Here is a 19,543-nt window from a genome sequence, read left to right on the forward strand (position 1 = left end):
TGGAAGAACAAGTGTTTAATCGTCTCATCGTGTTGACAAAAAACACACCTCGTACTCCCATGCCAGTTGCATTTCACAAGATTATCTTTGATTAGGATTACTCCTCGACGCAAATACCAGCCAAAATTTTTAATTTTGAGCGCTATCTTCATCTTCCAAATCTTCTTGTTTGTATTGACTGGTATTATCGGTTGGATAATGGCATTGTACAAAGAACTTACAGAAGAATTTTCCATTGGATTGTAAGTTCCAACGAAATTCATCTTGCCCTTCAGACAACTGGATGGATTCCAAACGCAATAGTAAGGCGTTCCATGCAAGAAGTCTCGGACCGATTAAATCTCGTCTAAACGTCACAGTCGGAGGTGAGGTTGTCATTACTAATGCAATGGTATCACTTTTGCGACGAACAATGTTGTATAACGCTGGATATTGTTCCGAGAGAGGCCTATTTCCTAGCCATGTATCCTCCTAAAACCGTATTTGCGATCCATCCTTAATAATGAAAGTACCATATTTGAAGAAAAATTTCTTCGCTGCCATTAGGCCAGCCCAAAAATTCGAATCCCCCGGTTTCCAAAGGATCTGGGATAGCGCTTTGTCGCCGATGTACTTTCTTCTAACCATGGTTTGTCATACGCCATCTTCGGTAAGTAGCTTAAAAAACCACTTACCTAATAAGGCTGAGTTCTTAACTTCAAGATCATGAACTCCTAGCCCACCCATATCTTTAGGTCGGCATACGACAGACCACTTGACCAGGCAATATTTCTTTTTTTCGCTATCCCCTTGCCAAAAAAATCTCGATCTATAATAATCGAGCTTATGTAATACACCTTTTGGCAATATGAAGACGGATATCATATACAACACCATATTGGTGAGTACTGAATTAATGAGAACCAATCTTCCCCCAAGGGATAGTATTTTACCTTTCCAACTACTAAGTCTCTTCTGAAGTCTTTGCTCGACTAGTTTTCAATCAGCCATCGTTAATCTCATTTATTCATCTGCAAGAAAAAGTCTCACTGCAGTGATCTATTACTACCACCACCAAGACAGTACCAAAAGTCTAGCTTCTCCAAAAGTGACGCCTCGAAGAACTGAATACTGCATGAGTGCTGTCGTCGACCGATCATAGATCTTAGGTTTTCACCCTGAAGAAAAGTATTCACTCTCAAAACAATGTCTTGAACGAGAATGTTGGCACAACCAATTAATGTCAAACCTTGGATTTTCACCTTAAAAGGTAAGACGAACTTCTCCTATGCAGTTGCCCCCACTAGCATGCCACTGCTCCAAGTCACGAATCACCAAGCCAATTCCTCATCGCCGCCAGACTCGAACCACCATTGATAGTCCTCGGATCTCGGCTTTCATGATATTCTCCGCCAGCACCTTGGAATGAGAACCTGCCCCATGATATTGATAGACAGTAGAGCTTTGAAGCGCTCCCTCTGAAACCAAACGGTCAGAGAAAAACACGGGTATGCATGACCGAATCCCTTCCGAACCAGCAAACTCCGAGCATGGTGCGCCTAGTGGAGCTCCCCGACAGAGCCTTCTAGAACACGATAATTCAGCCAGATCAATGGGGACAGGCTTCTGGCTGATCTTCATCTTGGCGCCAGACGGAACCTACGACCTCCACCTTTATCCAACCGAGCTACTAGAGGAGATATAGCCCTAAGAGCATCTCTAACAGAGCCCGTAAATCTCGTCGGAACCGAACTTTTACGGCGGATTTATGGGTTCGGGCCGAAACGCGTGCAGATCACCGCCCGAATACATGGGCCGGCCCGAATCGGAAGTTCATGGGCCCGAGAAACTCCCCGCATGGCCCCTATTAAAAGGGTTCTCGGAGGGGAGTTCAGTTCGCAAACCCTACTCCCCTCCGCCGCTCCTGTCCCTCCGCCGCCGTTAGTCGGCAATCTGCGACGAGTAATTGCCGCACAACCAGCCACCGATCCCCTCCCCCCCCCTCCCCCGCAGCCACGCTATGGCCTCCCGTGGAGGTTCCGAGGGCCGTGCAGCGGGATTGGGAGGCGGCGACTCGCCGCCGCGTGAGCCCGTCATCCGCACCGAGGCGTGATACGTCTCCGACGTATCGATAATTTCTTATGTTCCATGCCACATTATTGATGTTATCTACATGTTTTATGCACACTTTATGTCATATTCGTGCATTTTCTGGAACTAACCTATTAACAAGATGCCGAAGTGCCGATTGCTTGTTTCTACGCTGTTTTTGGTTTCAGAAATCCTAGTAAGGAAATATTCTCGGAATTGGACGAAATCAAAGCCCGGGGGCCTATTTTCTCACGAAGCTTCCGGAAGTCCGAAGGAGAGACGAAGAGGGGTCACGGAGGGGCCACACCATAGGGCGGCGCGGCCCCCCTTGGCCGCGCCGGCCTGTAGTGTGGGGCCCCCGTGCCGCCTCTTGACCTGCCCTTCCGCCTATAAAAGTCTCCGTGACGAAACCCCCGGTACCGAGAACCACGATACGGAAAACCTTCCGGAGACGCCGCCGCCGCCGATCCCATCTCGGGGGATCCGAGGAGATCGCCTCCGGCACCCTGCCGGAGAGGGGAATCATCTCCGGAGGACTCTACGCCGCCATGGTCGCCTCCGGTGTGATGTGTGAGTAGTCTACCCCTGGACTATGGGTCCATAGCAGTAGCTAGATGGTTGTCTTCTCCCCATTGTGCTATCATTGTCGGATCTTGTGAGCTGCCTAACATGATCAAGATCATCTATCCGTAATTCTATATGTTGCGTTTGTTGGGATCCGATGAATAGAGAATACTTGTTATGTTGATTATCAAAGTTATGTCTATGTGTTGTTTATGATCTTGCATGCTCTCCGTTATTAGTAGATGCTACGGCCAAGTTGATGCTAGTAACTCTAAGAGGGAGTATTTATGCTCGATAGTGGGTTCATGTCTCTGTGAATCTGGAGGAGTGACAAGAACCACTAAGGTTACGGATGTGCTGTTGCCAGTAGGGATAAAACATTGGTGCTATGTTCAAGGATGTAGTCACTGATTACATTACGCGCAATACTTAATGCAATTGTACGTTGTTAGCAACTTAATACTGGAGGGGTTCGGATGATAACTCTGAAGGTGGACTTTTTAGGCATAGATGCGGTTGGATGACGGTCTATGTACTTTGTCGTAATGCCCAATTAAATCTCACAATACTCATCATAATATGTATGTGCATGGTCATGCCCTCTTTATTTGTCAATTGCCCAAGCTGTAATTTGTTCACCCAACATGCTTGTTTATCTTATGGGAGAGACACCTCTAGTGAACTGTGGACCCCGGTCCAATTCTCTTTACTTGAAATACAATCTACTGCAATACTTGTTCTACTGTTTTACTGCAAACAATCATCTTCCACACAATACGGTTAACTCTTTGTTACAGCAAGCCGGTGAGATTGACAACCTCACTTGTTTCGTTGGGGCAAAGTACTTTGGTTGTGTTGTGCGGGTTCCACGTTGGCGCCGGAATCCCTGGTGTTGCGCCGCACTACATCCCGCCGCCATCAACCTTCAACGTGCTTCTTGGCTCCTCCTGGTTCGATAAACCTTGGTTTCTTTACGAGGGAAAACTTGCTGCTGTGCGCATCATACCTTCCTCTTGGGGTTGCCCAACGAACGTGTGAAATACACGCCATCAAGCTAAATTTACGGCGCCGTTGCCGGGAGATCAAGACACGCTTGCAAGGGGAGTCTCCACTTCTCAATCTCTTTACTTTGTTTTTGTCTTGCTTAGTTTTATTTACTACTTTGTTTGCTGCACTAAATCAAAATACAAAAAAATTAGTTGCTAGTTTTACTTTATTTGCTATCTTGTTTGCTATATCTAAAACACAAAAAAAATTAGTTTACTTACATTTACTTTATCTAGTTTGCTTTATTTACTGTTGCTAAAATGGCCAACGCTGAAAATACTAAGTTGTGTGACTTCACAACCACAAATAATAATGATTTCTTATGCACACCTATTGCTCCACCTGCTACTACAGCAGAATTCTTTGAAATTAAACACTGCTTTACTTGAATCTTGTTATGCGAGAGCAATTTTACGGTGTTAGTTCGATGATGCTTGCTGCCCATCTTAATAATTTTGTTGAACTATGTGAAATGCAAAAATATAAAGATGTAGATGGTGATATTATTAAACTAAAATTGTTCCCTTTCTCATTAAGAGGAAGAGCTAAAGATTGGTTGCTATCTATGCCTAAGAATAGTATTGATTCATGGACTAAATGCAAGGATGCTTTTATTGGTAGATATTATCCCCCTGCTAAAATTATATCTTTGAGGAGTAGCATAATGAATTTTAAACAATTAGATACTGAACATGTTGCTCAAGCTTGGGAAAGAATGAAATCTCTGGTTAAAAATTGCCCAACCCATGGATTGACTACTTGGATGATCATCCAAACCTTCTATGCGGGACTAAATTTTTCTTCACGGAATTTATTGGATTCAGGCTGCTGGAGGTACCTTTATGTCCATCACTCTTGGTGAAGCAACAAAGCTTCTTGATAATATGATGATCAACTACTCTGAATGGCACACGGAAAGGGCTCCACAAGGTAAGAAGGTAAATTCTGTCGAAGAAACCTCTTTCTTGAGTGATAAGATTGATGCTATTATGTCTATGCTTGTGAATGATAGGACTAATATTGATCCTAATAATGTTCCGTTAGCTTCATTGGTTGCACAAGAAGAACATGTTGACGTAAACTTCATTAAAAATAATAATTTCAACAACAATGCTTACCGGAACAATTCTAGTAACAACTATAGGCCATATCCTTATAATAATGGCAACGGCTATGGTAATTCTTATGGTAATTCTTACAACAATGATAGGAATTCACCCCCTGGACTTGAAGCCATGCTTAAAGAATTTATTAGTACACAAAGCTGCTTTTAACAAATGCTGTTGAAGAAAAGCTTGGGAAAATTGATATACTTGCTTCTAAAGTCGATAGTCTTGTGCTGCTGATGTTGATCTTTTGAAATAAAAAGTTTTGCCTAATGAGAATCATCATAATAAAATTACTACTACAGCAAATGCCATTCAAGTTAGAATTAATGAGAATATAAGATTAATGGCTGAACTGCGTGCTAGGTGGGATAGAGAAGAAAATGAAAAACTAGCTAAAGAAAAGAATATAGCTAAAGTTTGGACTATTACCACCACTAGTAATGCTAATGCTACACATGTTGCTGCACCTCCTACTAATACTAATAAAAGAATTGGTGTTAGCAATGTTTCCACTTCTAATGCAAAGCGCGAAAAACTGCACTGAAACTGCTAAAACTGCTGAAACTGCACTGTGATAAAGTCTGCTGAAATTTTTTCCAACATTGGGGATGATGATCCCATTGCTTTAGATTATAATGGTTTGAATTTTGATGATTGCCACATCTCTGAAGTTATAAAGTTCTTGCAAAAACTTGCTAAAAGTCCTAATGCTAGTGCTATAAATTTGGCTTTTACACATCATATTACAAATGCTCTTATAAAAGCTAGAGAAGAGAAACTAGAGCGTGAAGCCTCTATTCCTAAAAAGTTAGAGGATGGTTGGGAGCCCATCATTAAGATGAAGATTAAAGATTTTGATTGTAATGCTTTATGTGATCTTGGTGCAAGTATTTCGTTATGCCTAAGAAAATTTATAATATGCTTGACTTGCCACATCTGAAAAATTGTTATTTGGATGTTAATCTTGCTGATCATTCTACAAAGAAACCTTTGGGGAAAGTTGATAATGTTCGCATTACCGTTAACAATAACCTTGTTCCCGTTGATTTTGTTGTCTTGGATATTGAATGCAATGCATCTTGTCCCATTATATTGGGAAGACCTTTTCTTCGAACTTGTTGGTGCTGTTATTGATATGAAGGAAGGTAATATAAAATATCAATTTCCTCTCAAGAAAGGTATGGAACACTTCCCTAGAAAGAGAATGAAGGTACCTTTTGACTCTATTATGAGAACAAATTATGATGTTGACACTTCGTCTCTTGATAATACTTGATACACACTTTCTGCGCCTAGGCTGAAAGGCGTTAAAAAAGCGCTTATGGGAGACAACCCATGTTTTTACCTACAGTACTTTGTTTTTATCTTGTGTCTTGGAAGTTGTTTACTACTGTAGCAACCTCTCCTTATCTTAGTTTTGTGTTTTGTTGGGCCAAGTTAAGCCGTTGATAGAAAAGTAAGTACTAGATTTGGATTACTGCACAGTTCCAGATTTCTTTGCTGTCACGAATCTGGGTCCACCTCCCTGTAGGTAGATCAGAAAATTAAGCCAATTTACGTGCATGATCCTCAGATATGTACGCAACTTTCATTAAATTTGAGCATTTTCATTTGAGCAAGTCTGGTGCCATTTTAAAATTCGTGAATACGAACTGTTCTGTTTTGACAGATTCTGCCTTTTATTTCGCATTGCCTCTTTCGCTATGTTGGATGAATTTCTTTGATTCATTAATGTCCAGTAGCATTATGCAATGTCCAGAAGTGTTAAGAATGATTGTGTCACCTCTGAATATGTCAATTTATATTGTGCACTAACCCTCTAATGAGTTGTTTCGAGTTTGGTGTGGAGGAAGTTTTCAAGGATCAAGAGAGGAGTATGATGCAACATGATCAAGGAGAGTGAAAGCTCTAAGCTTGGGGATGCACCCGGTGGTTCACCCCTGCATATATCAAGAAGACTCAAGCGTCTAAGCTTGGGGATGCCCAAGGCATCCCCTTCTTCATCGACAACATTATCGGGTTCCTCCCCTGAAACTATATTTTTATTCCATCACATCTTATGTGCTTTTTCTTGGAGCGTCGGTTTGTTTTTGTTTTTTGTTTTGTTTGAATAAAATGGATCCTAGCATTCACTTTATGGGAGAGAGACACGCTCCGCTGTAGCATATGGACAAGTATGTCCTTGGTTTCTACTCATAGTATTCATGGCGAAGTTTCTCCTTCGTTAAATTGTTATATGGTTGGAATTGGAAAATGATACATGTAGTAATTGCTATAAATGTCTTGGGTAATGTGATACTTGGCAATTGTTGTGCTCATGTTTAAGCTCTTGCATCATATGCTTTGCACCCATTAATGAAGAAATACATAGAGCATGCTAAAATTTGGTTTGCATATTTGGTCTCTCTAAGGTCTAGATAATTTCTAGTATTGAGTTTGAACAACAAGGAAGACGGTGTAGAGTCTTATAATGTTTTCAATATGTCTTTTATGTGAGTTTTGCTGCACCGGTTCATCCTTGTGTTTGTTTCAAATAAGCCTTGCTAGCCTAAACCTTGTATCGAGAGGGAATACTTCTCATGCATCCAAATCCTTGAGCCAAACAACACTATGCCATTTGTGTCCACCATACCTACCTATACTACATGGTATTTTCCGCCATTCCAAAGTAAATTGCTTGAGTGCTACCTTTAAAATTCCATCATTCACCTTTGCAATATATAGCTCATGGGACAAATAGCTTAAAAACTATTGTGGTATTGAATATGTAATTATGCACTTTATCTCTTATTAAGTTGCTTGTTGTGCGATAACCATGTTCACTTGGGGACGCCATCAACTATTCATTGTTGAATTTCATGTGAGTTGCTATGCATGTCCGTCTTGTCTGAAGTAAGAGAGATCTACCACCATATGGTTAAGCATGCATATGTTAGAGAAGAACATCGGGCCGCTAACTAAAGCCATGCTCCATGGTGGAAGTTTCAGTTTTGGACAACAATCCTCAAATCTCAAATGAGAAAATTATTAATTGTTGTTATATGCTTATGCATAAAAGAGGAGTCCATTATCTGTTGTCTATGTTGTCCCGGTATGGATGTCTAAGTTGAAGAATAATCAATAGCGAGAAATCCAATGCGAGCTTTCTCCTTAGACCTTTGTACGAGGCGGCATAGAGGTACCCCTTTGTGACACTTGGTAAAAACAATGCATTGTGATGACCCGGTAGTCCAAGCTAATTAGGACAAGGTGCGGGCACTATTAGTACACTATGCATGAGGCTTGCAACTTATAAGATATAATTTACATGATGCATATGCTTTATTACTACCGTTGACAAAATTGTTTCATGTTTTCAAAATAAAAGCTCTAGCACAAATATAGCAATCGATGCTTTTCCTCTATGGAGGACTATTCTTTTACTTTCAATGTTGAGTCGGTTCACCTATCTCTCTCCACCTCAAGAAGCAAACACTTGTGTGAAGCTGTGCATTGATTCCTACATACTTGCTTATTGCACTTATTATATTACTCTATGTTGACAATATCCATGAGATATACATGTTACAAGTTGAAAGCAACCGCTGAAACTTAATCTTCTTTTGTGTTGCTTCAATATCTCTACTTTGAATTATTGCTTTATGAGTTAACTCTTATGCAAGACTTATTGATGCTTGTCTTGAAGTGCTATTCATGAAAAGTCTTTGCTATATGATTCACTTGTTTACTCATGTCATATACATTGTTTCGATCGCTGCATTCACTACATATGCTTTACAAATAGTATGATCAAGATTATGATGGCATGTCACTCAAGAAATTATACGTGTTATCGTTTTACCTGCTCGGGACGAGCAGAACTAAGCTTGGGGATGCTGATACGTCTCCGACGTATCGATAATTTCTTATGTTCCATGCCACATTATTGATGTTATCTACATGTTTTATGCACACTTTATGTCATATTCGTGCATTTTACGGAACTAACCTATTAACAAGATGCCGAAGTGCCGATTCTTTGTTTTCTGCTGTTTTTGGTTTCAGAAATCCTAGTAAGGAAATATTCTCGGAATTGGACGAAATCAAAGCCCAGGGGCCTATTTTCTCACGAAGCTTCCAGAAGTCCGAAGGAGAGACGAAGAGGGGTCACGGAGGGGCCACACCATAGGGCGGCGCGGCCCCCCCTTGGCCGCGCCGGCCTGTAGTGTGGGGCCCCCGTGCCGCCTCTTGACCTGCCCTTCCGCCTATAAAAAGTCTCCGTGACGAAACCCCCAGTACCGAGAACCACGATACGGAAAACCTTCCAGAGACGCCGCCGCCGCCGATCCCATCTCGGGGGATCCGAGGAGATCGCCTCCGGCACCCTGCCGGAGAGGGGAATCATCTCCCGGAGGACTCTACGCCGCCATGGTCGCCTCCGGTGTGATGTGTGAGTAGTCTACCCCTGGACTATGGGTCCATAGCAGTAGCTAGATGGTTGTCTTCTCCCCATTGTGCTATCATTGTCGGATCTTGTGAGCTGCCTAACATGATCAAGATCATCTATACGTAATTCTATATGTTGCGTTTGTTGGGATCCGATGAATAGAGAATACTTGTTATGTTGATTATCAAAGTTATGTCTATGTGTTGTTTATGATCTTGCATGCTCTCCGTTATTAGTAGATGCTGCTGGCCAAGTTGATGCTAGTAACTCCAAGAGGGAGTATTTATGCTCGATAGTGGGTTCATGTCTCGTGAATCTGGAGGAGTGACAAGAACCACTAAGGTTACGGATGTGCTTGTTGCCACTAGGGATAAAACATTGGTGCTATGTTCAAGGATGTAGTCACTGATTACATTACGCGCAATACTTAATGCAATTGTCCGTTGTTAGCAACTTAATGCTTGGAGGGGTTCGGATGATAACCTCGAAGGTGGACTTTTTAGGCATAGATGCAGTTGGATGACGGTCTATGTACTTTGTCGTAATGCCCAATTAAATCTCACAATACTCATCATAATATGTATGTGCATGGTCATGCCCTCTTTATTTGTCAATTGCCCAACTGTAATTTGTTCACCCAACATGTTGTTTATCTTATGGGAGAGACACCTCTAGTGAGCTGTGGACCCCGGTCCAATTCTCTTTACTGAAATACAATCTACTTGCAATACTTGTTCTACTTGTTTTCTACGCAAACAATCATCTTCCACACAATACGGTTAACTCTTTGTTACAGCAAGCCGGTGAGATTGACAACCTCACCTGTTTCGTTGGGGCAAAGTACTTTGGTTGTGTTGTGCGGGTTCCACGTTGGCGCCGGAATCCCTGGTGTTGCGCCGCACTACATCCCGCCGCCATCAACCTTCAACGTGCTTCTTGGCTCCTCCTGGTTCGATAAACCTTGGTTTCTTTCTGAGGGAAAACTTGCTGCTGTGCGCATCATACCTTCCTCTTGGGGTTGCCCAACGAACGTGTGAAATACACGCCATCAAGGCGGAGCGACGCAAGTGGAACAGAAGCGAGGGCGCGCGCAAGAGGAGCGCTCGCCGGTGGACGAACTGGGGGCTCACGCCCCCAGGGAAGCTCGCCCGCTTCGGCAACCAAGCCGAGGGCTCCTCCTCCAGGCAGTCTAGCCGCGCACCGCGGCTGCCCGTGGCGGCGATCAGCGATGAGGACTAACTCGTCCCCGCTCGTTCGCCTACCTTCTCCGCCGGGGACTACGTCCATGGTAGCGACGAGGAGGAGGCCGTCATGGCGCAGACCTTCACCATCAGCGCGGCGGAGGCGACTGGGCGCTTCCGCTGGGAGGAGGCCGACGCCGTCCGCCAGGTACGGGAGTACAAGGCGGCCCGCCGGGTTGCCCGCATCCGCAAGGTCAAGCTCGAAATAGTCGAGCTTGACAAGGAGGACGCGTGAAGACTTCACGCCGCCGACCATCTCCGCCAGCACCGGCACCACCGCGCGTGCCATAGCTCAAATTAGGCTGCATTTTGCTTATTGGCTAGGTTAGGTTGCCGGTGTACCAGTTGTAATGTCAATTGCACGCACTATGTAAGTATCGATGCTCAATCGGAGCAACTATTTCGTCTATAAACTATGATCATCGCCTAAAATTATCCGCGCCAATTCGAATTCCTGTTTTCAGTTCCATTTTACGGGTTCTATTCTGTGCCACTGCGAATTTTATCAGAACACGCGTTGTCGGTGAACTAAACTCGCGCTTTTCGGTTTGGGTTTTTCGGGCTCTACTAGAGATGCTCTAAGCATAGCACGGCTGTAGAATCTTTGGTAAAATGTATCATAAATGTATCAATGTATCATAGCTACTAGAGGAGATATATTAATAAAAGTTCGTCTTATCAATAAAATTTATCAATGTATCATAAAATGTATCATAGCTACTAGAGGAGATTTAGCCCTAAGCATAGCTGCAGAACCTACGACCTCCACCTTTATCCAACCGAGCTACATTTTTGGTAAATTATATTATGAAACTATATCTCAAAACCTCTCCCTTTTCTTAACGGTCTCTTGGATTGTTCATGCGTATAATGTAACTCTACATCTTCACACAAGACCTAGTCGGCTGCTCACCTTTGCCCGGTCAAAACTGCCCAGGCTGTAGTGGGCGCTAAGAGAATCCCCACTCGTCTCCCCGACTATACGAGGCCCCCGAGCGACGTATTTTTCCATGTGTATGGCGAAATTCGGTTCAGTCGCGCCCCCGGTTCCTCGTTTTCGTCCGGATTTAGCCCTTAATCCATCCGGCGAGCCCACGCCATCCCCGGCCCCTCGGGGAGCTATCGGGGACTCCGGACGAGTGAAAAGCGGGGAAGTGCCCGATCTGTCGGCGACTCGACACACGAACCGCACCACGACCTCGCTCAAAATCCCCCCACCCCTCGTATATCTCTCGCCGCCGGCACCACCCCGCCGGCTTGTTGCCCAGATTCCGCCGTCCCTCCTTCCCCACCTGCCTATATTCCGCCGTCTTTCGACGACGGCATATCTGCCTGCTCCTCCGCCTGCCTGTTTTCCGACGACGGCCTACTCCTCGTCGTTCGCGGCTCGGCTTGCCTCGACCATGCCCGTCATGTGTTCGTCCATTTGCCTCGCCGGCCATGGACTCGGACGAAGAGGAGGAGCAGATGTTCGTCGAGCTTATGCGAGAAGAGATGACAGCCGCCGCCCAAGACGGGGAGCACATGATGATCCTCGGTTGCTTATCAAGCATGTACGCCGGGGTGGCAACTGGTCGACGTGGTGGGTCGGCACTAGGTCGCCGGAAGTGCAAGCCGAGACAGCGAATGGAGGGCTACTGCATGTTGTACGCTGACTACTTCGCCGACAATCCATTGCACGGTGAGACTGTTTTCAGACGTCGTTTCAGGATGAGCAGAAAGCTATTTCTGCAAATTGTGTATGCCATCCGAGACTTTGACCCCTACTTCAGATGCAAGGCGGATTGCACTGGCTTGGTTGGATTTTCGTCACTGCAGAAGTGCATAGTGGCTATGAGGATGCTGGCGTATGGAGCTCCCGGTGATGGTGCAGATGACTATCTTCGGATGGCGGAGTCCACCGCCCTTGATTGTTTCTACCGGTTCTGCAGGGCCGTCATAGCAGTGTACGGGGACTTTTACTTGAGATCACCCACTGTCGAAGGCACTCAGAGGATCCTTGCAACAAATGAAGCTAGGGGTTTTCCAGGGATGCTTGGAAGCATTGACTGCATGCATTGGAAATGGAAGAATTGTCCGTTTGCGTGGCAGGGAATGTACAAGGATCCCAAAAACGGCTGCATTGTGATACTTGAAGCAGTGGCTACCCATGATCTCTGGATTTGGCACTCTTTCTTTGGTATGCCTGGTTCCAACAATGACATCAACGTCCTAAACTGCTCCCCAATCTTTTCCAAGCTTGTTGAGGGTCATGCTCCCCCGGTGAACTATGTGATCAATGGTCGGCACTACAACAAAGGATACTACCTTGCAGAAGGTATCTATCCAAAGTGGGCAACATTGTACTGATTTTCGCCGAATTTGTTTCAGCAATTTTCTGAATCTTGTTCGCCGAACTTGTTAAATTTTATGTCGAGTTTGTTTGAAATATGTCAAATGAGCGAGGTTGGGGGTGTCCTGCCGGGGGGGACGGCTGGAACTTCGGCACTCCCCAGGCCAAATTTTCCTCCAATCCGGACGAAAATTCCGTCGGATTTAGGCGTGGGGAGCGCCAACGAGTGGGGATGCTCTAAGCGCCTTCTAGAGAATGGGACGTGCATATATTCTCCAAACCTATGAACTCAGGATGGCCAAGGCTCTGTCCGAAGCATATGTTCAGGAGGTTTTCCAACTAACAAAGGGGATGTACCAGTGTTGCTCAACATCTTGTATGAGTAGATATATGTATGCCACAATCAATATTCAGTAATTGTAATGTAAGGACAATAATTGTAGCTGAATAAGACACAAGAATTTATAGACAGACTTGCATTCTGAATACAATATTCTTCACTGGAACACCTAACACTGCAATCTGGAGCCGCAGTACACTCCTAACCACCTACAACATGATCCTCATGTGATGAGAAGAGAAGACGGATCCCCATAAAAGAACGAAACCTTCGCCTAGCTATACATTGCTAAGTCACATGCGCCAGAATGCCATCTCCTCGGAAGCATTACTAACTCGATTACTTGATGCCCAATGGCCTTGATTAATCAACCATCAATTATGTAAAATCACAAATATGACCATCTTGTATTCTGGTGGAGAAACTGTTCTGTCCTGCTTTGTCCAATGGAGTCAGTGGGCTGCACATATGGCATCAGGTTCCTAAGTTAAGATTAGGCGATCTAATGGTTTCTAATGCATTGCTGTAATTTTTGTAATGTATTGGACCTCTCTGGTTCAACCGTCTGTAGCCATCGAACTTGCAATCACCAGAAAAGCAGTTGTGGTTTGAGTCTGATCTTGGACTTCAGAAAAAAAATAGCGGTCAAGGCTAGGCTAGTACGTCTATTCCTGCTTGGCAAATGGTACTTCTACTAGAAGGACCTGGTGCGCCTTGTCGCGCCGTTTTTTGTATTATCGTTTAATTTTTCATGTGTGATATTAGATAGATGGTGTAGGCATAAACTCAGTAATCGATTTATATTTATGTACAAATAAAACCTGTCCCATCGGCAAGTACTATACCCGCCAGAAATAGAGTGGAAACAAAATGGTGAATGTGTATACAAAACTAAACTCTGATAAAAGAAAATGCAAAGCAAACAATAGACCGACTCCTGAAAAGTCATATACATGAAGTTCCTAACAATAATTTGCTAAACACCAATAAGTATAGCATTCTCTCGTACTTTTTAAAAGGAATAATGGTGTGACGAACACGGCATCAAACAAGACCCAAGCAGTCCAAGTAACCTGTTGGATATAGGATGAGAATATCAGATATATCAGTGACGTGCTGTAATATTTGAACCGAGATATTAAGAAATTTTACAAAGCGACATGCTAGGCAGGCAAAATCCACATATTTATTCCAGTAGAAGGGGAAAATGATAACTACCTCATTTCTCACAGCTTCATATTTCAATGGAGCTCAGATCTCCTAGAAGATATCAGAATTCATTTCAGCACTGTATTGTCATTTATCAGCATGAATGTTTGCATGACTTCAGTCTTTGTATAACAATTGTTTTGCTCACCACGTATACCACATGGTATATGACTTCAGTCTAAGTTGCATTCGCATGTACTTGATACTAACCCAGTAAATAACCTACAATGTGACACACAAATTCTGCATCACATTCTTTATTGGGCGTAGCAACTGGTAAGCGTTTATCTCGGAAAAAAAAAACAGAATTCTAATATTGCTGTTGATGATTATACTGGAGATGAGCAAGCAAGGCATCTCTTTTGATATTGGTCTGAAGTACTCGATAATGTTTGCATGACATCAGTCTCAGTTGAATTCACATGTACCTGATACTATCCCCAGTAAATAACCTACAGTGTAACACAAAAATTCTGCATCACATTATGTATTGGGCCGCGCAACAGGTGAGCATTTATTTCGACCGAATATAATTCTAACATTGGTGTTGAACTGTTGATGGATTGTACTGTTGATGAGCCTGCAGTACTCGATTGACAGTTGTAGACGATAACTGAACATGCAGAGTGTTGTATATACCATAGAATACGCCGATGACTTATTAGTTGCGACTGTAGATTAAGAAAAGTTAACATGTACTTGTAACAAGAATATAGTTGCAGTGTGTAAAACCGCACTCCTGTGAGTAATTTCAGCTCAACTATAATATGATGCACTGACACACCAAATCTTTTATAATATGATCACCAACGTGCCAAATGTTTTAACATAATTGATAAATACAGCAACGGGTCGATTTAGGAAAGTGGACAGTCATCAGAGGAAGAAGAGTGAAGGAATTCTTTTCAGTGGTTGATAGTAAACAGTGAAGGAATTCTTTTCATTTGTCTAAACCAGCTAAGATGCAGAATAGGGCATACATTCACGAAAGAATATTACTCACAAAAGGATGGCAACTATGGAATGTTCTATTCAAGTAATTCAAGCTGATCAGTCTAAACTGAATTTTAGTAAGTATGATGAACGACTATTATATCGGGCAAATTAGATGGATCAAACCAGCAACAGTTTTTCAGTCTGTGTGTATTGTCAATGTGGTTCATCAAACCAGCAAGCGTTTTTCAAAATTGCGTTAGGGATGGTAATCTAATTATATAGACTTAAAACATTAACCAAAGAGACAAGATATTTTTTCAGAACATTTAGGATTGTGCACATATATCAGTATTTATGGCGAGACGGCTTTAATAATTCAGTCTGCGAACAGGTAAGCATGTATTTCAATAGGGGCAGAATTTTAACAACAGAAGCTTTGCAGTGTGGTTTACCAATAGCCTCCTAAACCCATGGTTTAAAATGATAGGAGCAGAATGGCATCGCAACCTCGTTAAAAGTGTTATCTAGAAGCAGAAGGATGGCGAAACAGAGAAACGGCTTTAACTGATTTCAGATATAATGGAAAACACAAAAGAACAAAAATCCTGGTAGGAAATTTATTACCCCTCGGGGGAAGATGTGCAAGCATCGCTTGGACCAGATGGCTGCAAAATTATTGGGATGGACTCCATCATATACCGCTGAATGTCGACAATCTGGAATGTCGTGGTTGCATCAACCAGGTTTGTCAGCATATAGGCTGGAGCTGCATTGTCGTTGCTTGACGAATCCATGTTCCCTCTCGGAACATGCCCGCGGCTCCTCCTGCATACTGAAGACGATTAGCTCTATTTCAAGGAGCATATAGTACTACCGGAATGCCTACCATAAGAGCAGACGGAAGCGTGTCAGACAGGGGTCCTCCATTGAAAGCAACGGAGTGAGCACAACATCCTTGAGGACCAGCTTTTAGTGTTCAGATTCGTTTCTACTGGGGTTAGGAGGCACCCCATGATCAACACATCACCTACAGAGCCAGCCGGTTTACCACAGCTGGAAATCACCAGACAATGACCCATGGCGCATGTAGGGAGGCACGGGCAAAATCAATCCCAATAAGGGGAGCCAAGCGAAGAGCCAATTTTGAAGGTTTGGAAAAGAAATCGGACAGGGCAGGAAAACCAGGAACGGGCTCTAATCCAGATCAATCCAACCCACCTAGGTATTAAACGAACGAGGCCTGACTGAAGCTGAGCATTAATAAGTTGTTAACTAACATTGAATAGTGCGAAGTTTAGAAAATTAGATTAACTGAAACACAAATTTTGTTTATTTATCCTCACCTATAGCCTGCTTGAAATTTCATCAACAACTCCGCAACAAAAACTGCAAAATTGCACAAATAGAACTTTCATCGGCATAGATTATTCAATCGATATCCGTGATGTACTTATGCAAGATCAAGTGGAAATAGCCTGTGTTACTGATGGTGTGACCTGAAGAATACCCACCACTGGTAGGGCAAGGGAGCCCTAGCATGACCTGTGTGTCAAGCACGATGGAGCAGGGGGCTCGGTGATGGGAGTTGCTGCAGGGCGGCGACCAACTCGGGAAGCACAATGGCGAAGCGAGCGTTCCGGACCATGCTCACCGGGGTAGGGAGGCGTAGCGGTAGGGGCGAGCTGCCGTATCTGCGGAGGCGCGTGAGGAAGAGCGAGGAGGATGGGGTGGCCGTCGATCTGGTAGCGTGGGAGGATGCGGTGGCCAGTCGCCGGAGAAGTCGCCGTCCCTGGAGAGGTGAGCGCGAGAGAGGGGTGGAGGCGTGGAGCTGCGAAGCGGCCGCGTCTGCCCGAGACTCCGAGGCGCACGGGGAGGCGGTGACGTGCTGGAGTAGGGGCCCTAGCCGCCCTACTGTGGTATGTATCTTGTACAAACGCCGACACGATCAACCAAAAATCGCTGGGACATGACCGTATCCTTCCCTGCTGTGGGGCCCGCGAAAGGGATGGGCAGATCAACCGGGAGTGCTCCGAACCCTGGGAGCTTAGAGCATCTCTAACAGAGCCTGTAAAAACTCGAACTGAAAACTCGGAGTTCAACTCGTGTTTACGGGTTGAAAAATCGCTGGTGCAGAACAGACCCCGTAAAGAAAAACTGTAAAATAGAATATTCCCCAAATATGCTATTAGGCCCACCCATCAGCTATTTTTTTCTTTTTTCCCTATTTTTCCTTCTTCTTTCCCAAGCTCCTCCCGAGCTGTCATGGCCGTCCCGCGTCGCCCTGCCCTGCGCCGCCCCGCGCCGCCGCTCGCCCGCCTGGCTCCGCGTCGACCCACGCCCGCACGGCCCCGCCTAGCCCCGCGCCGCCGCGTGCCCGCCGGGCACCGCGCCGCCGCGCGCCCTCCCGGCCCCGCGCCGTCGCGCGCCCGCCCGGCCCCGACCCGCACCGCCGTACCCTTCCGGTGCCACCCATGCCATGGCCGCTCGAGCCCCGCCAGGGCAGTCCCCCGTCGCGCGCGCGGCCACCGATTCTGGCGACCAGCAGCCAATTCCGGCGAGGATGTGCTTCTCTCTGGCGCCTATAGTTCATCTCCGACGGAAACTAGTCGAAATTTGGAGGAATTTGGTGAATTTGATAGTGGCCTGGCGGGCGGAAGGACGACAATGAAGAGCAACTGCCATGAACTTTCAGCGCGCGTAAAATGTTCGGTTTCGCTTCGGTTCGGCATTTCGCCCCCTACAAATAGGGGCCGAGTTGGGTTTTTCAGTTCGGACTGAACTTTTTTTTCGGTTTTGCCTCGTATTCAGGCTCTGTTCTGCGCCATTTTTCGCACCGAACCCGTAAACTGGCGGTTATTTTTCGGTTTTGGCCTATTTTCACGCTCTGTTAGAGATGCTCTTAGAGCTCTTAGGGATTCCTACTTGGTCTCGTGACATAAGGGCATCTCCAGCTGCTCGACGCAGCGTCCGTTTGTGTCTGGCGTGACCGGAAATGCGTCTGGCACTACCTCCAGCGGGGCGACGCATAGTGATCGGGTCGTCCGTGGAGACGCAAACCTGGCCCAAATATGCGCTAGGTTTGCGTCTCTGCGGATGCTGAGCGGACGCGCAAAGTGTCCGCTCGGTCGTCGCACGGCCTCCCTGGCAGGGACACAACTGCATCGTCTTCCGCGGCATTACTTGCGAGCGGCGCGCTGCAGCCTTTGCAGGGCCGCGTTAATAGCGCGCCTCGGCTTCCGCGAGCGTGCGCAGCAAGGCGGCATTGCAGTGGCAGGCCATAAGGCGAGATGGCGTCCGAACCTCTTAAAGGGACGCTGCCGGTGGCCCCGACCAAACCATTGCCACATCCCACGGTATCCACCCCACCAACGCCATGGGGAAGAAATGCTGGCCGTTCCGCAAGACCAGGAACGACCACGAGTCTAGCGGATCGCGGTCCGGCAAGAAGGCACGGGTCGGCCGGTACGTGCGCGTCGACTTCGCGCGGCAGCTATGGGAGGAAAACCGGCCGGTACCATGGCCGGACGCGAACTTGCCGGGAGGGGGCTAATACCTCAACTCGAGGCGTGTGCCGGTTCCCCCCGTGCCGCGCGAGGGGCGAGAGCGGTGGGACGAGGTGCGCCACCGCCGAGCGATCTTGCCGCCGGATCTGCGGGAGGATCCGGCGTACGCGCTGAACTCCTACAACTGGATTTCATTCGGGTCGTGGGAGTTCGACGCGCGCCGCCACGCTGGCTACCTCGCCGACGTAGACTACTTTGAGCGCGAGATCGCCGCAGAAGAAGAAGAGAACGACCAGGAGGACGCGGACGAGGACGGCGATGAGGACGAGGACGAGGACGTGACCATGGCACTGTACGACCACGACGACGGCGGGCTGGCGTGGGATTCGGAGACCCAGCCGCCGGACATTTCGAGGAGGAGGCCATTGCCATGGCACTGGCCAATAGCGAGCAGGACGAGCTCAACGAGCTCGCTTTGTGGGACGGGCTCGCAATCCAGCTCCGCGAGTCAGCGCTCGCGCAGGGGAGGCCGGCGACTCCTCCGGCCACGCCGACGCATTCCAACGACCGCTCTCCGCTTGCTGCTCCGGCGTGGGATCCCTGGCCACAGCCTCCTGCCCATGCGGCGGTACCTCCTCCGCCGCCGGCGTACGAGCTTCCATGGCCGACGCCGGAGTTGATTGACCTCGTCAGCGACGACGACCAGTAGGCAGCACCTACTTTTACCACGCCTTTATGGCTTTTTTATGTTTTTTATTAAATTATA

The 19,543-nt window shown here is 46.0% G+C and overlaps 1 protein-coding gene across 6 annotated transcripts; it reads right to left on the reverse strand.

Moving 5' to 3' along the window:
- Positions 1-13,922: 13,922 nt before the first annotated feature.
- LOC124683756 lies at positions 13,923-16,902 on the reverse strand. Of its 6 annotated transcripts, none has more exons than XM_047218208.1 (4): positions 16,786-16,902; positions 16,618-16,660; positions 15,899-16,099; positions 13,923-14,202 (listed from the first exon to the last, which is right to left on the reverse strand). In XM_047218208.1, the coding sequence occupies exons 1-4, from the start codon at positions 16,811-16,813 to the stop codon at positions 14,142-14,144; spliced, it is 333 nt and encodes a 110-aa protein (XP_047074164.1). In that variant the 5' UTR covers positions 16,814-16,902; the 3' UTR covers positions 13,923-14,141. The 6 variants fall into 6 exon arrangements, 2 of the variants coding, with proteins under 2 accessions (XP_047074164.1, XP_047074165.1); XM_047218209.1 differs by having other exon boundaries at positions 13,923-14,790; positions 16,771-16,902; XR_006996806.1 differs by having other exon boundaries at positions 13,923-16,099; positions 16,161-16,660.
- Positions 16,903-19,543: the final 2,641 nt, after the last annotated feature.

This window comes from Lolium rigidum, chromosome 1 (genome assembly GCF_022539505.1).
Source record: "Lolium rigidum isolate FL_2022 chromosome 1, APGP_CSIRO_Lrig_0.1, whole genome shotgun sequence".
NCBI classification, from domain to species: Eukaryota; Viridiplantae; Streptophyta; class Magnoliopsida; order Poales; family Poaceae; genus Lolium; species Lolium rigidum.